Source organism: Oncorhynchus clarkii, chromosome 8 (assembly GCF_045791955.1).
Source record: "Oncorhynchus clarkii lewisi isolate Uvic-CL-2024 chromosome 8, UVic_Ocla_1.0, whole genome shotgun sequence".
NCBI lineage: Eukaryota > Metazoa > Chordata > Actinopteri > Salmoniformes > Salmonidae > Oncorhynchus > Oncorhynchus clarkii.
The window spans coordinates 17610430-17626845 of NC_092154.1; the positions used below are offsets into that span (position 1 = coordinate 17610430).

A 16416-nucleotide genomic window follows, 5' to 3' on the forward strand; every position below is an offset into this window, starting at 1 on the left:
TTTTTTAAATTGTGAAACAAACAAGACTAATAACAGAACTTGAACATGCATAACTATTCACCCCCCCCCCCCCCCCCCCCACATCTAGCCACTGGGATTTTTTTGCCCATTCTTCAAGGCAAAACTGCTCTAGCTCCTTCAAGTTGGATGGGTTCCGCTGGTGTACAAATTCTCAATTGGATTGAGTTTCTCAATTGGACAGTTTCCCAGTCCCTGCCGATGGAAAAACATCCCCACAGCATGATGCTGCCACCACAATGCTTCACTGGGGATGGTGTTCTTGGGGTGATGAGGTGTTGGGTTTGCGCCAGACATAGCGTTTTCCTTGATGGCCAAAAAGCTACATTTTAGTCTCATCTGACCAGAGTACCTTCTTCCATATGTTTGGGGAGTATCTCACATGCCTTTTGGCAAACACCAAACATGTTTGCTTATGTTTTTCTTTAAGCAATGGCTTTTTTTTCTGGCCACTCTTCCGCGAAGCCCAGCTCTGTGGAGTGTATGGCTTAAAGTGGTCCTATGGACAGATACTCCAATCTCAGCTGTGGAGCTTTGCAGCTCCTTCAGGGTTATATTTGGTCTCTTTGTTGCCTCTGATTATAATACCCTCCTTGCCTGGTCCGTGAGTTTTGGTGGGCGGCCCTCTCTTGGCAGGTTTGTTGTGGTGACATTCTTTACATTTTTTTAATAATGGATTTAATGGTGCTCTGTGGGATGTTCAAATCTTCAGATATTATTTTATAACCCTGATCTGTACTTCTCCAACTTTGTCCCAGACCTGTTTGGAGAGCGCCTTGGTCTTCATGGTGTTGCAGACTGGGGCCTTTCAGAACGTGTGTGTGTGTATATAATTTGATGTGCAGTCACACAGGGCGGTGCACAATTGGACCAGCGTTGTCGGGGTTAGGCCGTCATTGTAAATAAGATTTTGTTCTTAACTGACTTGCCTAGTTAAATAAAGATTAATACAGTTGGCGGCATGCACATTTAACGTTGGTTTGCGGACTGCCATTATAATTGACGAACATCAAGCGAATGCTTGACATTTATACATCCGTGAAAATCTCATTGTTCTATTTGTGATTCGCTTGGTGACAGGCGGCTCGGCTCCGGGACTGCAGCTGGATGCATCTTAGATGCAGACAGATGACAATGGTTTGAAGTCTGGTTCGTTAAATACCCATTCATTTTACAACGCACCATAACAATCAAGTTAGCTAACCATGGCTAACGGTAAGTGACATTTGCAATTCTTAGCTACTTGCAATGCTAACGTTAGATGGCTAGCTAGTCTTTAATGTTTCGAAACTAAACGCAGCAAGCTAGCGTTTAAATCAGTAATATTATTGGGTGTGAATTTATTTGCTAGCAAGTTAAACAAAGTGTTTTATGTTGCGAACGGAAAAGAGTCGTCTCTGAATCATGGAAGCGCAAATGCTATGTAGCTAGCTAGTTAGCCAGGTGCAGATTTAGCAAGGTGGATCTTGCTAAACCAATCCCCCGGCTGCAAAGATTGTTTTTGTAAACGAATTCAGAAAATAACGAATCACGTCAAGTGTCTGTCCATATTAGCCCCTTTCAAACTGCATTGTTAAGCTTTATCCCTGGATTCACACTTGTGTATTCCAAAGCCCTGGGCAAACGGACAAACGCAACTTGCTGACGCGACCAACACTCTCAGCCACGCGACCATTTGTTACATGCAATGCATTTATTAGCATATTAGGTCCCCTTGCTGCTAGCATAGCATTTTGTTTCCAATAATGAATGTTTGAAAACATTGCTGCCTCCTTTCCCTGACCTCGGAAACAAGGTTTCACTTTTGAAATGTGATCTTGCCCCCCTGCACAGAGAATGTTGTTCACGGACGAGACATCAACTTTTCTGATCCAGGCAAAAGCATGCAACAATATTATCATGGATGGTAATGTCTAGATAAATGTTAACAGAATAAATTAATGAAAACCGACAAATTGAGACCTGTGTGAATGAAGCTAGCCACAATAGTGGATTTTGCGTTAGAGAGTGTAGGAAAAACAGCAGGTCCGAGACAAGGTATGCTACTCAGTGACACTCACAGAACACAACTGTAGAGTTTGTAAACAAATATTCGCGTTTTAGTTATTTGAAAAACGAACTGCTTCAAAGACGATGTAATCCATGATGGACTGGCATAGTTGTTAATTACCTATATTATCCTAATGGTGATGCACCTTTACACATTTAAGTCATCCCAACGCCCGCCTTGATATGTGCCAAAAATGCATCAAGTCAATCGCTTGGCCTGATAAGTATAAATACAGTAAAGTACACACTAAAGAGTAAAAAAACATGTAAGAAAAATCGTGTTAAAAAAATAATAGGCACAACTGCAGACTTCAAAGAATAGGCCAGGGCATTCACAGAGTTGGTCAGATGGTGCCTGCTAATGTCATCGGCCTCCCCCTTTGCTTAAGGAACAAAAGAGGAAGGTAAGTAAGTAAATCAAGTGAAAAGGAGACTGGAGTAGGACTTTAATTTGTGCTCCTCCAGTTACACAACATCCCTTCCTATCTCTAATTTGATAGGCCTACCTGTAAAATGGGAGGGGTGTCATATCCCCTTAACCAGCGAAATGGGACAACATTTACACACACTTTGGTTGAACTCATACCTTGGTTGACTCAGCTTGGCGATGCTACTTTCAGCTTGATCTCAATTATTGGAGAGAGACCTCATCGCTTTATCAGGTATGAAGGGGTCAATGGTGCTTTTGTTATTGGTCAATTTTGTTGTAACTAGTACTCTTTGTATGTTGGCCTATGTTAATTTAATAGGCCTACATTAAATTTTATTGGTAACATACACATTTAGCATATGTTATTGCGGGTGTAGCGAAATGCTTATGTTTGTAGCTCCAACAGTGACATGAGATTTGAATTTACAAAATGGAGAGAACTTGACATAAATAGCTTATCCTTGTCCGCTTATTTAGAAGTAAATGGAAATAGATAAACCTACCTCTTAAATTATTGCATTGGAATATAATTTCTCAAATTGACCCCAACCCTGAGGCCTAAATTCAACACTTAAATGACATGAGGATCACACTGCGCAACATGCATTACGGTTCCATAGGCTCTCCAATTCACCTTCATTTACAGTTTTACTCTGTTCAAGTAGACAGTTTCTTTGTTATTAGTCATTCAAAATGTACAGGCCTACAGTATTTGGCACCCTCTGCTGGTGATTTGCAGGATGTGCAATGATACACGTAAAAGGAGGGCTGTGATTGCCTACAATGATCCATTTTATAGAGAGAAATTGTCATAACTTTAAAACAAGCAGAGATCCAACTCTGGAACTTTGATATGCCTGTAGAGTATGTTCAACAATATATTGTAACGTTCCCATTCAAAATATTTATTTTTAGGCATGTAAGAAAATTGTTACTTAAATCAAAATACTACTCTTATTATAAGGCAAGCGGTAAAGCTTGATTTGACATGTAGTCAGTGATATGTAGCCCAAAATCATGTTTAATGACATTTCATCTTTCAATCATGCAAGACTTCATGTATGCATATGGTTCCCACCATAGAGCTAACAATAGGCCCCAATCACCACACAACCCCCACCCCAAGTGCCACAAGACGCACTTGCCGTGGCTGAGAGATCTTGGGTGAAGAGGCAAGAATTGGTTTAATTTGCATAACTGTTGAAATGCTTTAAAAAAATTGACAGACTAGAAATAAGGATTTTCTCTTTTGTATTGCATGTTACTTGGTTTAATAGTTGAGTTTTATTCCCCCCTTATTATTTGTATTTCACAGCAACACCTACAGTCCACAATCTTAATTTAGTTTGAGGATATGCATTTCTAAAATGTTTGTTACAAAAACTTTCTTTCCTTAGTTTGTCCTGGTGGTCGGTATTTCTAATCTTCGTGCATTATAGTGGATAATATTGTGCCCATGTCAAACTGAGCTGGTAGCACAGGAATGACGTAGGTGAAAATCACAATTTCCACAACCATGTTTTGCAAAGGACTAAAACCCTGGAATGTCACATGTAATTATTTGCAGGTCTTTGTACATTACTTCCCACGTCGCATTGACGTCGTAAAGGATCCAAAGTACCAGTAGCAGATGGCATTGGAGTATGAAGACCAAGCATGGGAGCTAGGTGTGACTTGTGCCTTCCCACTGGTTCACCTGGTCCCTGGTCCCACAATAAAGTACACCTGAGTGATGATTATGGGATTGCAATTTTGGCCATGCTGATCAGACACTTCGTTTGAGGGACTGCGGTGCATGGCTGCTGCTAGGCCTACTTCTGCTGGGATTTAAAGTGTAAGAAGGTAACTTCTCATTTTAATCATCACTTTTTTCTCATTTTTTTCTCTGCATTTATGCATAGTCCAGTCAAATGAAGTGTCTAATGCATTCATTTCAGGATGGGAGTGGAGGCAAGATTGGCCAGATCTCCAAGACAACTACTTCTTGTGCACCCCCAGCAGGACCCCCTCTTGCAGCACCACCTGCTCCTCCAATGACTGGCCTTGTGATCCACAGTGTAAGATGTTAGAATTGAATGTGATTGTTTCTTATTTTCTCTGCACTTGTGCACTATCCAGACCACAAATTCTAGGTGTCTAATACCTCTATTGTTACAGCATGGGGGCAGAGGCAAGGTTGAACACCCAGCGGCTGTCGTTCCATCAGTTCAGCCGTTTTGAGGCAAATAAGTACTTTCAGCCGACTCGCAGGGTATGTTATTTACTGTTATTGGTAGAAATGTCATCAATATATGTTTAAGTGTGCATGTGTTGAAAAGTATTTAGTAATCAATGCGAAACCTAAAATATCCATATGATTACAGGGTAAAGTGAACAGTGCGGTTATCTGCAGCCCCAGGATCACCCTTGATGGTCAGTGTGACAGGGAGGTGGACGTTCAGTCACCTTTCTACCACACCAATCTTTTTTTTTTTACTAATCAACTGCTCAACATTACCAAGAGTATTAGAATCTGGTCGAGAACAAAATGTCGAACAGCCTGCAGCTTGTAAAGAGCAGGTGGGGGCAGCCCTGATAGGTGAACTGTTATTCTTCAATCTACTTTATTCTACATTTTCTTGTAAATATTTCATGGGTGTATGTTGATTTTGTGTGTTTTCCAGGAGCTTGCTCGGTTGTCTTATTAAAAAGAGAACAGGGAAGAATTTGTCAGTTTCTCCTATATTGGCTCAAATTGGTTACTGTTTTTTACTTCCCTCTGGAAAGTTGTTTCTTTAAATAAATACTGAATAAAACATTTCTGTTGCAATTTGTTATTATTGGGTATCTTAAATACTGTCACCGAGTAGGCTGATAACCGTGGACCTAAGATCCATAGGTAAGGCTGTACATTGCAAGATGAATGTTCAATACACTGTTGGTTGAGTAGTGAACTTAATGTGGCTAGTTTCACACCGTTTTCAAAGTCCCCCCAATAAGTGCATTGACCATAATATTTGTGAAAACTCTTCACAGTTATGTCCTGTGGGTGTCACTTATATAGACCGATACCCCATTTCATGGGTGAACAATCTCTAGCTTAGGCTCTACTGTCCAATATGAGTTCAACAGTCGACACGTATTATAGGCTTAATGTGGTTAATTTCACACTGGTTTTAGAGTTGCACTGTAAGAGCTAAGATGCTAATATTTGTGTAAACTCAGTTGTTCTGTGGGTGTCACCGAGTAGGCTGATACCCCATTTCATGGGTGCACAATCTCTTGTATAAGCTGTATAGTATGCCCCCAATGCAGATGTGGGGATTTCAAGTTTTTTTCTGTTAATTAACAATTGTATTTCATTTTGGATTTGTTTAGCCATATCTAGTCCAAATATGGCTTGATTCTACTGTTTGGAAGGCTCCTGCGTGGTGCAGCGGTCTAAGGCACTGCATCTCCGTGCAAGAGGCGTCACTACAGTCCCTGGTTTGTATCCAGGCTGTATCACATCCGGCTGTATTTGGAGTCCCATAGGGCGGCGCACAATTGGTCCAGGTTTGGCCGGGGTAGGCTTTCATTGTAAATAAGAATTTGTTCTTAACTGACTTCCCTAGTTAAATAAAGGTGTGCATCACTTTTAATGGGGAACTTTCATTTTTAATGCGAAACCCAAATTCCACTATTGTGACTTCCTTAATGTGGCTAGCTTCACACAGGTGATATTGAGCGTTTGTTGCCCTTCCAGCTGTAGAGTTGGGAGACTTTCGACACACCCACTCGCCTGCTACCCATACTTAGGAATTTGTTGCTTCAGTTGGCTAGCTGCCTATGTGAGAAGATGTTAGCCAGCTTGCATAACACCTGTTTTTGTTGGCCATAGCAACCAATGTATTTGCACAGATGAAAGTATTGTTTTTTTTTGTCAGGTTTTTGTCCTCAGATGGAAGGATGAAAGGGTATACATTTACTTATCAAAATAGCTACAGAGGCATCACAAGCATATACAAATTAAGTGAAAGTGCAGCTTTTCTGATTGGACAATGAAAATGAGTTATTCTGACCCCTTTTCACACTGGCTATTTTTGCATCATGTTTCTGGGGCAAGTCCCGAAAAGACAGTGCTAACCTTACTCCTGAGCAGAGCCAACTAGCCCTGGACTAAGGTTGGTGCTAGCCCATTTTAGAATGTTCCAAGTGTGAACACACTTAGCCCCAGGCTAAAATCTCCCTTAGCCCAGGACTAAGCAGGCTCTTAGCCCTGGGCTAAGGTGCAGTGTGAACATGCCTAGTATGTGTGATTTCTGGTTCCTTGCCTCACTGACCTACTTGCTGTCAACTTTACACTTTCTGCTGTCAAGACTCTGTCCTCTCTCCACAGAGCCAGTGAGTGTGGTGTTCAAGGTGTACTGTCTGTCAGTGATGACAATGGTGGCAGCAATTTACACTGTGGTATTACGATACACAAGGACCATATCATCAACAGCTATGTACTTCTCTACAACAGCAGTATGCGTCACAGAGGTTATTAAATTGTTCTTGAGCCTTGGGATGTTGACCAAGTAAGTAGGCTTTATCTAGGGCCCAGATTTGCCACCTATTCTATATCCTGTGTTTTCATGACAGACCAAATAATGTTCTTAATCCATGTGTAAACTAAACAAGTGATTGCTATCCAAGTGGTCTCAGCCTTGAATACATATATAGAATACCCTTGAAGGGATTGACATAATAATTTGCCATATTGCCCGGGCAAGTGACCTGAGCAGTTGCAAGTTGAGCCTGCCCTCTGGTAGCCCCATTAGGCAGATTATATATATCTTCTTTTTTTTTTTACACTGATTACCAACATGCAAAGTATTCCAGTAGTCCTATTTGTTCCTCCTCCTGTGTGTAGGTGATAATAGCTACTTTAATTAAACTGATCATAATCTTCGAGCAACCAAAGAATACTCCTGACTTGCCCGATAGGGGAGTGCCTTTCAGACCTTAAATGTCAATCTCTGCCTTGTATTGAGTATTTTGTTGAAAGAATTAATGCCCTAGTTGCTCAACTTTTGTATATGTTTGTTTTAATTTTCACCTTGCAGAGAAGCTGGCAGCTTTGGCAGGTTAAAAGCATCCATAGTTGAACATGTGTTTCAGTGTCCAAAAGAGCTGCTGAAACTGAGTGTTCCCTCTGTGGTCTATGCGATTCAGAATAACATGGCCTTCATAGCCCTGAGCAATCTTGATGCAGCTGTGTATCAGGTATTAACTTGAAATTAAATGATTTCTTCAACAACTGCACATTAATAATTGACTTGTATACTTCCTTCCTGGTTCATATGCTCACTGTTCCACTGCATCTCCCTACCAAGGTGACCTATCAGTTGAAGATCCCGTGCACAGCCCTATGCATGGTCCTAATGCTGAACCGCTCTCTCAGCAGGCTGCAGTGGTTGTCTGTCTGCATGCTGTGTGGGGGTGTTGCTTTGGTCCAGTGGAAACCTGCAGAGGCCACTAAAGTCCAGGTACCCTTGGTATTTGTCTAGCATTATTACATTTAACCTGCATTAATCTAAAAACACCCATTTGATGTCAGAGGACTTATTGTACAAGGGAGACCTTGCCAATGGGCATGTCAAGTTCATTGATGATGTTCTTATTAAGCAATAAGGCACGTGGGGGTGTGGTATATAGTGCTTTTGTAAAGTATTCAGACCCCTTCACTTTTTCCATAATTTGTTACGTTACAGCCTTATTCTTAAATTGATTAATTTTTTTTTTTCTTTCTCAGTCTACACAATAGAAATGTTTGCAAGTTGATAAAAAAAAACACAAACAATTCAGACCCTTTACTCAGTACTTTGTTGAAGCGTCTTTGGCAGTGATTACACCCTCAAGTCTTCTTTGGTATGACGCTACAAGCTTGGCACATCTGTATTTGGGGAGTTTCTCCCATTCTTCTCTGCAGATCCTCTCAGGCTCTGTCAGGTTGGATGGGGAGCGTCGCTGCACAGCTATTTTCAGGTCTCTCCAGAGATGTTCAAGTCCAGCTCTGTCTTGGCCACTCAAGGACATTGAGACTTGTCCCGAATCCACTCCTGCGTTGTATTGGCTGTGTGCTTAGGGTCGTTGTCCTGTTGAAAGGTGAACCTTCGCCAAAGTCTGAGGTCCTGAGCGCTCGGGAGCAGGTTTTCATCAAGGATCTCTCTCTACTTTGTTCCGTTCATCTTTCCCTCGATCCTGACTAGACTCCCAGTCCCTGCTACTGAAAAATATTCCCACAGCATGATGCTGCCACCATGCTTCACCGCAGGGATGGTGCCAGGTTTCCTCCAGATGTGACGCTTGTCATTCAGGCCAAAGAGTTCAATCTTGGTTTCATCAGACCAGACAATCTTGTTCCACATGGTTTGAGTTCTTTAGGTGCCTTTTGGCAAACTCCAAGCGGGCTGTCATGTGCCTTTTACTGAGGAGTGGCTTCCTTCTGGCCACTCTACCATAAAGGCCTGATTAGTGGAGTGCTGCAGAGATGGTTGTCCTTCTCCCATCTCCACAGAGGAAGTCTGGAGCTTTGTCAGAGTGACCATCAGGTTCTTGGTCACCTCCCTGACCAAGGCCCTTCTCCTCCGATTGCTCAGTTTGGCTGAGTGCCAGCTCTAGGAAGAGTCTTGGTGGTTCCAAACGGTTTCCATGAATGATGGAGGCCACTGTGTTTTAGGGGACCTTCAATGCTGCAGACATTTATTGGTACCCTTCCCCAGATCTGTGCCTCAACTCAGTCCTGTCTTGGAGTTCAATTCCTCCGACCTCATGGCTTGTTTTTTTCTCTGACATGCACTGTCAACTGTGGGACCTTGTACAGATAGACTTTCCAAATCATGTCCAATCAATTGAATTTACCACAGGTGGACTCCAATCAAGTTGTAGAAACATCTCAAGGATGATCAATGGAAACAGTATAGCAAAGGGTCTGAATACATTTTTATTTGATCTGTTTTCGCTTTGTCATTATGGGATATTGTGTGTAGATTGATGTGGATAATTTGTTTTAAATATATTTTAGAATAAGGCTGTAACCTAACAATGTGGAAAGTGTGAAGGGATCTGAATACTTTCTGAATGCACTGTATGGCGGTTATACCACGGCTAAGGGATTTTCTTATGCACGACGCAACGCGGAAGGCCTAGCCATAGATACAGCCCTTAGCCATAGTATATTGGCAATATACCACAAACCCCTGAGGTGTCTTATTGCTATTATAAACTGGTTACCAATGTAATTAGAACAGTAAAAATATTTGTTTTGTCATACCTGTGGTATATGGTTTGATATAAACCAATCAGAATTCAGGGTTCATAATGGCTTGTTTAGAATCCAAGGATTTGATAAGGATGTTACACATGTTCTAATCTTATCAGGTTGAGCAGAACCCTTTTTGGGGGTTCATGGCCATTGCTATCGCTGTATTCTGCTCCGGATTTGCAGGTAATGTATCTTCATTTTTATCTTCATACCTTTAATATTCCATGATGATAATGGCAGGTTATATTTAATGGTGTCACTTTGTGTTTGAACAGGTGTGTACTTTGAGAAGGTCCTGAAGAGCTCAGACACATCCCTATGGGTGCGGAACATCCAAATGTACCTGTCTGGCATCGTGGTCACCCTCGCTGTTGTTTACATGACTGAGGGTACTCAGGTTATACAGAAAGGCTTCTTCTACGGTTACACGCCTTGGGTGTGCTTTGCAGTTTGTGAGTCAAATTTTAAGCTTGATACATAAACACAATCATGTTTTTGTTTTTTTCAGCAGCAGTTGTCACAAAGTGCTATATAGATACCCACCCCAAAGAGCAAGGCAGATTTTTATGCAATTAAGGTTTTCTTGCTTTTCTACCATGCCTGGGGATGTTTTTTATTTTCCTAACCTGAATTTGTAATTTTATCCTTCCAGTTCTGGCCAGTGTGGGTGGTTTGTACACATCAGTGGTGGTGAAATACACAGACAATATCATGAAAGGCTTCTCTGCTGCAGCCGCCATCGTTCTCTCTACTGTGGCATCTGTCGCTCTGTTTGGGCTACAGATAAGTGAGTTGATAAATCAGATCTGTGGGCAGGGATTATCATGAGTTACTGTTCAGACACTGGGCTTTGACACTCGTTAATATATCGTATAAAAATAGAATCTGACCAACATATTTTGGCTGTGAGTGAATTTATAGTCCATTGCAGGTTCAGTAACCATTTTCTCTTTTCTTTCAGCTGTTAACTTTGCCAGTGGAGCAATGCTAGTGTGTATCTCCATATACCTGTATGGACTCCCAAAACAAGACACCACCAAGCTTCCAAGAGCAGACAAGGATGCCAAGCAGAAACTGATCACTGTTTGAGGCCTGGAAGAACTTAAACGTTTATGGCCTTTCCTGACCACTGACCTGCCCGAGGCCCTCTGTTGCGTATAGAATAAGAGCGTCGGCAAGGAACTTTAATTTATCATTTAATGCTGGAGCATAAATTAAGGGAAGGGATTTTAAAATACACTTCAATATTCTGTGGCGATTGTGGAGCTGAGGCATAGTAATTACCTGTTTTTTTTGACTGTGTTACTGCTGTTAGTCACGGACAATAGTTACGAATCTTTGTCAGTCATTCCACTTGTCACAGTACTAAATGTATATACACAGCTGACAATCATGTTATTGTTGTAGCTGTCATTATCTATAATACAATCTTGGGTCGTCTGTTTTGAACATTCAAAATACATTTGTTGACCCTCAATGTTAATGGCAATAAATCTGAACTGTTATGCATTGCCAGAGATGTTAACTACAATTTATAAAAAATACCACAATGTCAAACCAGAACACCCTTATGTATAGCTTTTATTATTTAGCTTTTCCCAACCCAAGTCCATTAATCTACATAGCGAACAAAAGTCAAGCAAAACTACATAATGTACATAGTCATTTACCAGTACAATCTAACCACAACTGATAAAAGGCCAGGATGTCCTCTTCTGGAGTCTAGGCCAGGAGCTTCCTTAGTTTATCCACTATTTTGTAGTGACCACCACCCCTGCAAAGATGCATGTTGATTTGCTAAAAATCTTTGGAACAAAAACTGGCAGAGTTGTAGCCTGTGCCAGTCTGTTTGGGCTATAATGCCAACTTGTTATTCATTGTCTGGGCTTGACAAGGACAGCAATCTAGTTGGCAAGAGCACAAACATCTGCGACAAGCCTAGCAGAGTTGGGAATGGCAGGTCACTAACAAAAAAGGCATCAAAACCCCCTGAAATAAATATCAATACAGCAATGAAAACAACAGGCCACTGGTAGAGTAATAGGTAGCAGAGGTCCAGATATGCGTTGCCAGGAGCAGGCCAAGGCTTCATCAAATTGCACCCTATTCCCTCTATATAGTGCACTAATTTTGACAAGAGCCATATGGGCACTAATCAATAGTAGTGCACTATACAGGAAATTGGGTGCCATTTGGGAAACATACCAAATTCCAGACGAAGAGAACGTAGTTGCCACTGACAGAAGTTTGAGGCAGCCTGTGCCCACGGGAGATATGGCACTGCTACGAGTTCAACTAGACCCACTGAGTCCCTGGGGAATACAGTTGGCAGAGAATCAGCTGAGGAGTTTTCAGCAATAATAAAATGGGGAAACTGGTATTCCATCAAACATCGGGTTTCACTCAGGAAACATCTGGAGAGGGAGAGAGAGCAACTATAAATACAGATTAATGGAAACAAAGGTTAACATTCAGCATGGTACAGAATTGACAGGGGTGTTTATCAAGGGGGAGGCATGTCGCTGATAGTTACTCACAGCTAGCAGGTTGCTCTCCAAATCGCCGCATTAGCTGATCGTGAGTGAACTTAACGAAAGCATCATATTGCTCTGCAGAAAGAGCAAAAGGTCAGACAAATGGATTGTGCAATACCTTCTTCTGCAGAAAACAAGTCAGACACAGTTTCTCCGACATACCTGCTAGTTTTGTTGTCAATATCTCATCATACTCTTCCCTTATCTTCTCCTCTCGTTCTTTAAGCAGTCGTTCACATATCATCCCAACCTGTCTCAAGGTAAACAGAGGCTGCTCTTTTCTAGATGGGGAGATAGTACCTGTATGGAGAATGAGAGTATGTTCTCAAAACCACTTACCCTAAAATAATTCTGACATTAAATGAAGCCAAGGGGCATACAACTGCAAGCTAACAAAAGGGATAGAAATTGTTGTGGGACAACCAATGGTATCCAGTTGATGAAGACCCTAAGACATGTCTTTATTCTTACTGATGTCCTTCCTGAGTAAAAGCAGACTGGACATACCTGGCAGACTGGCTCCACTAAGGATGGAGCTATGCGATTGTGACTCCAGGGGACAACAGACCTCTGTCTGCTGAATGCTGTTCTCCAGGTGCCTTCGCTTCTGCATCCGTTTGTACTCTTGTTTGATATTGTGCAGGATTTGCTCTGGATTGGAGAACAAGGGCAATAGTTGGTTAGGGCAAGTTAATCAATTATTCCAAATATCATTTGCACAACATACTCTAGTAATATACTTTGTTAGTGTAGTTATACTTAAAGTAACTAACCATAATATGACCTTAATTTGAGAAGAGAAGCAGTAAAACTCTAGTTAGCCACTTCCCTAGCAAATGAGAACACAATCCCAAACACTCCCGAGGCAGTTCCTGTGCACAGCCATTTGAGAGAACAAGGGGTGTGCCAATCCTAGCCATGTTAGAGTATTATACTGCCAAAATATGGTGACATGGCATCATCCTGTTGCTGGTAAAGTGTTTCAGCTAAATGTAAAATGATGCTCATTTAAAATATCTAACGTTAGCTGCAGTAGTTAGCTTAGTTTGTTGGTTGAAGGTTTATGACCGACCTAGCTGCCATGCTAAGTGGCTAGCTAGCAAACAACATTTATGGACAGTTAGTATGTCTGTCGCTACCACAAGCTAGCCAACAACAAATGCTAAGTGTTTACAAGCTTATCAGTATGTAAATTACTAGTTGTAACGTTAAGCCAATTGAGTTTTCCTAGCCAGCTAACGATTTGTCAGTTAACTTCACACGAAGGTACCCTAACACATTTCATAAATAAATTCCCATGCCTGCCTCAAATCTAATAGCTATGAAATGTTGCTAACCGGTTGTGAGTCTGGACGACACTTCTCCAAATGGCGAGGGCTCCATACGCAGATATTTCTGGGGTGATGAGGTGTACGCGGCTGGAGACATTGGGGCGCATCTCCTCCTTTTGGGGGACGCCTGGTTAATCAATGGATCGAAATCCATAGACCTTTTCAAAGTAGCCCCACAAGCCATTCCGTTTACAATATCTTCTCGCTATAACAACGAGAAAGCTGTGGTTTTCGCTATCAGAGGGCACAACAACCAGAGTTCCTGTGACTGGGCCGTTCTTCTCCGACTAACGTTACCTCAAGGAAAATTCAGATTAGAAACAAATGGCGTAGTTGTTTCGCCTATGTGAGTCTTAATAGCATCCAAATCGCAGACCCTGTAATGGCCGAGTGTTAGTTGAAATTAATTTAGTCATTCCTTTTATGTTAATTATTATATACAACCAGATGATAGTAGATTCGGACACGTATTTCCTTCTGCCAATGTCGTTGACAAATTCTTTCCTTGATGACAACCAACATGGCGTCAAATTCTGAGCCAATGGGCATGCGCAATTAATGATTGTTATGCTGGTATATGTAGTGTATTTGCCATACAGTTTTCATTCGTTCATATCCAATAGTTGGGCTTTTGCACTACATTCCCCACAAACCATGAATACCAAAACCACCTACCAAATTTAAATTATCCAGTACGTTCAAACGATTTGAAGAATTTGAATAAAGCTATTAGTTAATCACTAACCAAGAACAGAACGTTTGAAAAGGTGTCCCCCCCTGTTCATTATAAAGGATGGTCTCATTTCTGAATGTGCAAATCGGATTCAACTTAATTTTATTGTTCTTGTACATAACAGTTATGTGGTAGATCTATTCTCGATTGTTCAGGGCCCAGTTTCCCGATAGTGATGTAATTTAGGTTTACAAGTGTTTTAAAGATGCATCTTCCCTACAACGGCCGAAGATCACAAAACACTACCGTTCGTCTCTAAATGCTTGTGCATGCTTCGGTTAGGCTGGGCCACCCAATTAGACTACAATCAAGTAGGGCCGCTAGAACGAATCAGTTGGATGGGCCTTTGATTTCCATAGGTGGACACGTTTTTTCACGAGACCTCGGGTGTTAATATTAAAGACCATAGGCAGCTCGTGAGTTTCAAGTTTGTGGAAGATAACAATTCATCCTACCATTTCTACGTGCCAATTATGATTGTTGTTATATGCGCATTTTCGTGGACCAGTTTAATTTCAATAATAACGTTTTTGTTTATCCTGATAAGTGATGGATCTTTCAATCACACATATCTCTACTCTGCTTGTCTGCACCCCTTTCTATCTGTCTTGACTTGTCCCTAGCGAACTTGCAACATTGTATCTACTAGACTATTCAGAGCTTCCAGCATCAGTGAGCTCATGACAGACTGCTGTTTTTATGAAGTTTCCACTGGATATATGGAATCATCAGATCATGATATTTCGAAGCTCCGCTACAGCTAGCTTCACAGTTGGGTGCACAGTTCGCATATGCATATGGTGTAGGTTGTGCGTAGAACCGGCTTTATATGAGATTTTGTTTTGGCAAATTATACACTGTGCTCTAACATTGTCTACATTATTCAAATGCTACTGTGCTTCCGACTCATTTTCCAGCTGTTGTTTTCACAGCTGTCTTTCCTCACTCTCCTCGGCTGCTAAGTGTGTGACTGTGAGTGAGTTGGCTCGGCCCTCCCTCGCGCATCTTTGGTTCATTGGTTGACTTTGCGTTTCTAATTGACAGGAACAACAGGTGAGACTGTTAGCCTGAGCAGACAGTCAGAACGAATGTGTGCGCTTGAGCATTTAAGGCTATATTGTAATGACCTGACTAGATCATAAAGGAATAATTGTCCAGACAGAGGATAGAGTTTACGAATTGACGGTTTATTAACCCAACTTTACACAGGCTACTGTTTGGCCGTAGCCCACGCCAAATAAATGAAAGATAACCAACAGTAACCTTCTCTTGTGAAGCCCAGACATAAGAGAAAGAACAATGGTTACCTGGTCTTAAAACCAATGCTCCATCCCCCTTCCCAACCCCCCTTCACGCCACTCCGCCAACCACCAGGATGCCCGGTATGAGAACATTCCAGGCATTCCCGCGATTGGCAGATAGCAGGTTGATTGGCATGTCAGAGCCCGCGAACACTGGGTACTACTAGTAAGTACAACACAACCAATAGCCTAACACATGTGTGCGGGTCGCTACAATATAATTGTATTTCTTCTTTCGTTCTTTGAATTAGTTAATTATATGAATTTAAATCGTTTGATTATTCATATATTAATGTTTTAATATTTTTATAACTAGATTCGGCTCTTCACGTACGCGAGCCTCCCCCCAACGTTCACCTACAAGAGCCGGCTCTAGTTGGTTGCGAGATACAGAAGAATAAGAATAGCATACAGAAGAAGAAGAAGAGAGAATATTTCCACAGCTCCACGAGTTTTTTTCGCGATTGGCGAAAGCATGATATTTGTAGTAAGTTTTAAGGTTTAGCATCAGGTTTAGGTTTCCTGAACAGCTTTTACGAAAGTTGAGTCGATGTGTAAATTAACGTTAGACCTTAGACTCCATTAACAGACTGTTAACAGACTGTTAGACTAACATTATGTTTACATCTGTGCTAGTAATACACGCATATACAGTGCAGTGTTGTAAGTTACTGTATACGAATGTTTAGTGGGGTAACTAGTAACTAGTAGGCTACAGCTGTCAGTGTTCAGAAAGTTAACATTCAACAATTT

General features: G+C 41.5%; 2 protein-coding genes across 2 annotated transcripts; one reads left to right on the forward strand and one right to left on the reverse strand.

The window, feature by feature from the left end:
* The first annotated feature begins 865 nt into the window (after window positions 1-865).
* Window positions 866-11279, forward strand: LOC139415041 (CMP-sialic acid transporter-like). Its single transcript, XM_071162797.1, has 8 exons — window positions 866-1233; window positions 6855-7035; window positions 7564-7723; window positions 7834-7986; window positions 9881-9947; window positions 10040-10216; window positions 10417-10551; window positions 10726-11279. The coding sequence occupies exons 1-8, from the start codon at window positions 1224-1226 to the stop codon at window positions 10851-10853; spliced, it is 1011 nt and encodes a 336-aa protein (XP_071018898.1). The 5' UTR covers window positions 866-1223; the 3' UTR covers window positions 10854-11279.
* Window positions 10944-14169, reverse strand: LOC139415042 (akirin-2-like). Its single transcript, XM_071162798.1, has 5 exons — window positions 13636-14169; window positions 12806-12949; window positions 12461-12598; window positions 12302-12373; window positions 10944-12178 (listed from the first exon to the last, which is right to left on the reverse strand). Exons 1-5 carry the CDS (start codon window positions 13811-13813, stop codon window positions 12168-12170), a joined length of 543 nt encoding a protein of 180 aa, XP_071018899.1. The 5' UTR covers window positions 13814-14169; the 3' UTR covers window positions 10944-12167.
* Between the last annotated feature and the right edge of the window lie 2247 nt (window positions 14170-16416).

What these genes read in the sequence shown, in the direction of transcription:
- LOC139415041 (XM_071162797.1), top strand. An exon ending in CAGAGGCCACTAAAGTCCAG is followed by an intron (nt 7,987 to 9,880) that starts GTACCCTTGGTA and finishes TAATCTTATCAG; the next exon opens with GTTGAGCAGAACCCTTTTTG. An exon ending in ATTCTGCTCCGGATTTGCAG is followed by an intron (nt 9,948 to 10,039) that starts GTAATGTATCTT and finishes GTGTTTGAACAG; the next exon opens with GTGTGTACTTTGAGAAGGTC.
- LOC139415042 (XM_071162798.1), bottom strand. Translation starts at nt 13,813, where the DNA reads ATGGCTTGTGGGGCTACTTTGAAAAGGTCTATGGATTTCGATCCATTG. An exon ending in GTCGTCCAGACTCACAACCG is followed by an intron (nt 12,950 to 13,635) that starts GTTAGCAACATT and finishes TCTCCAATCCAG; the next exon opens with AGCAAATCCTGCACAATATC. An exon ending in TAGTGGAGCCAGTCTGCCAG is followed by an intron (nt 12,599 to 12,805) that starts GTATGTCCAGTC and finishes TTCTCCATACAG; the next exon opens with GTACTATCTCCCCATCTAGA.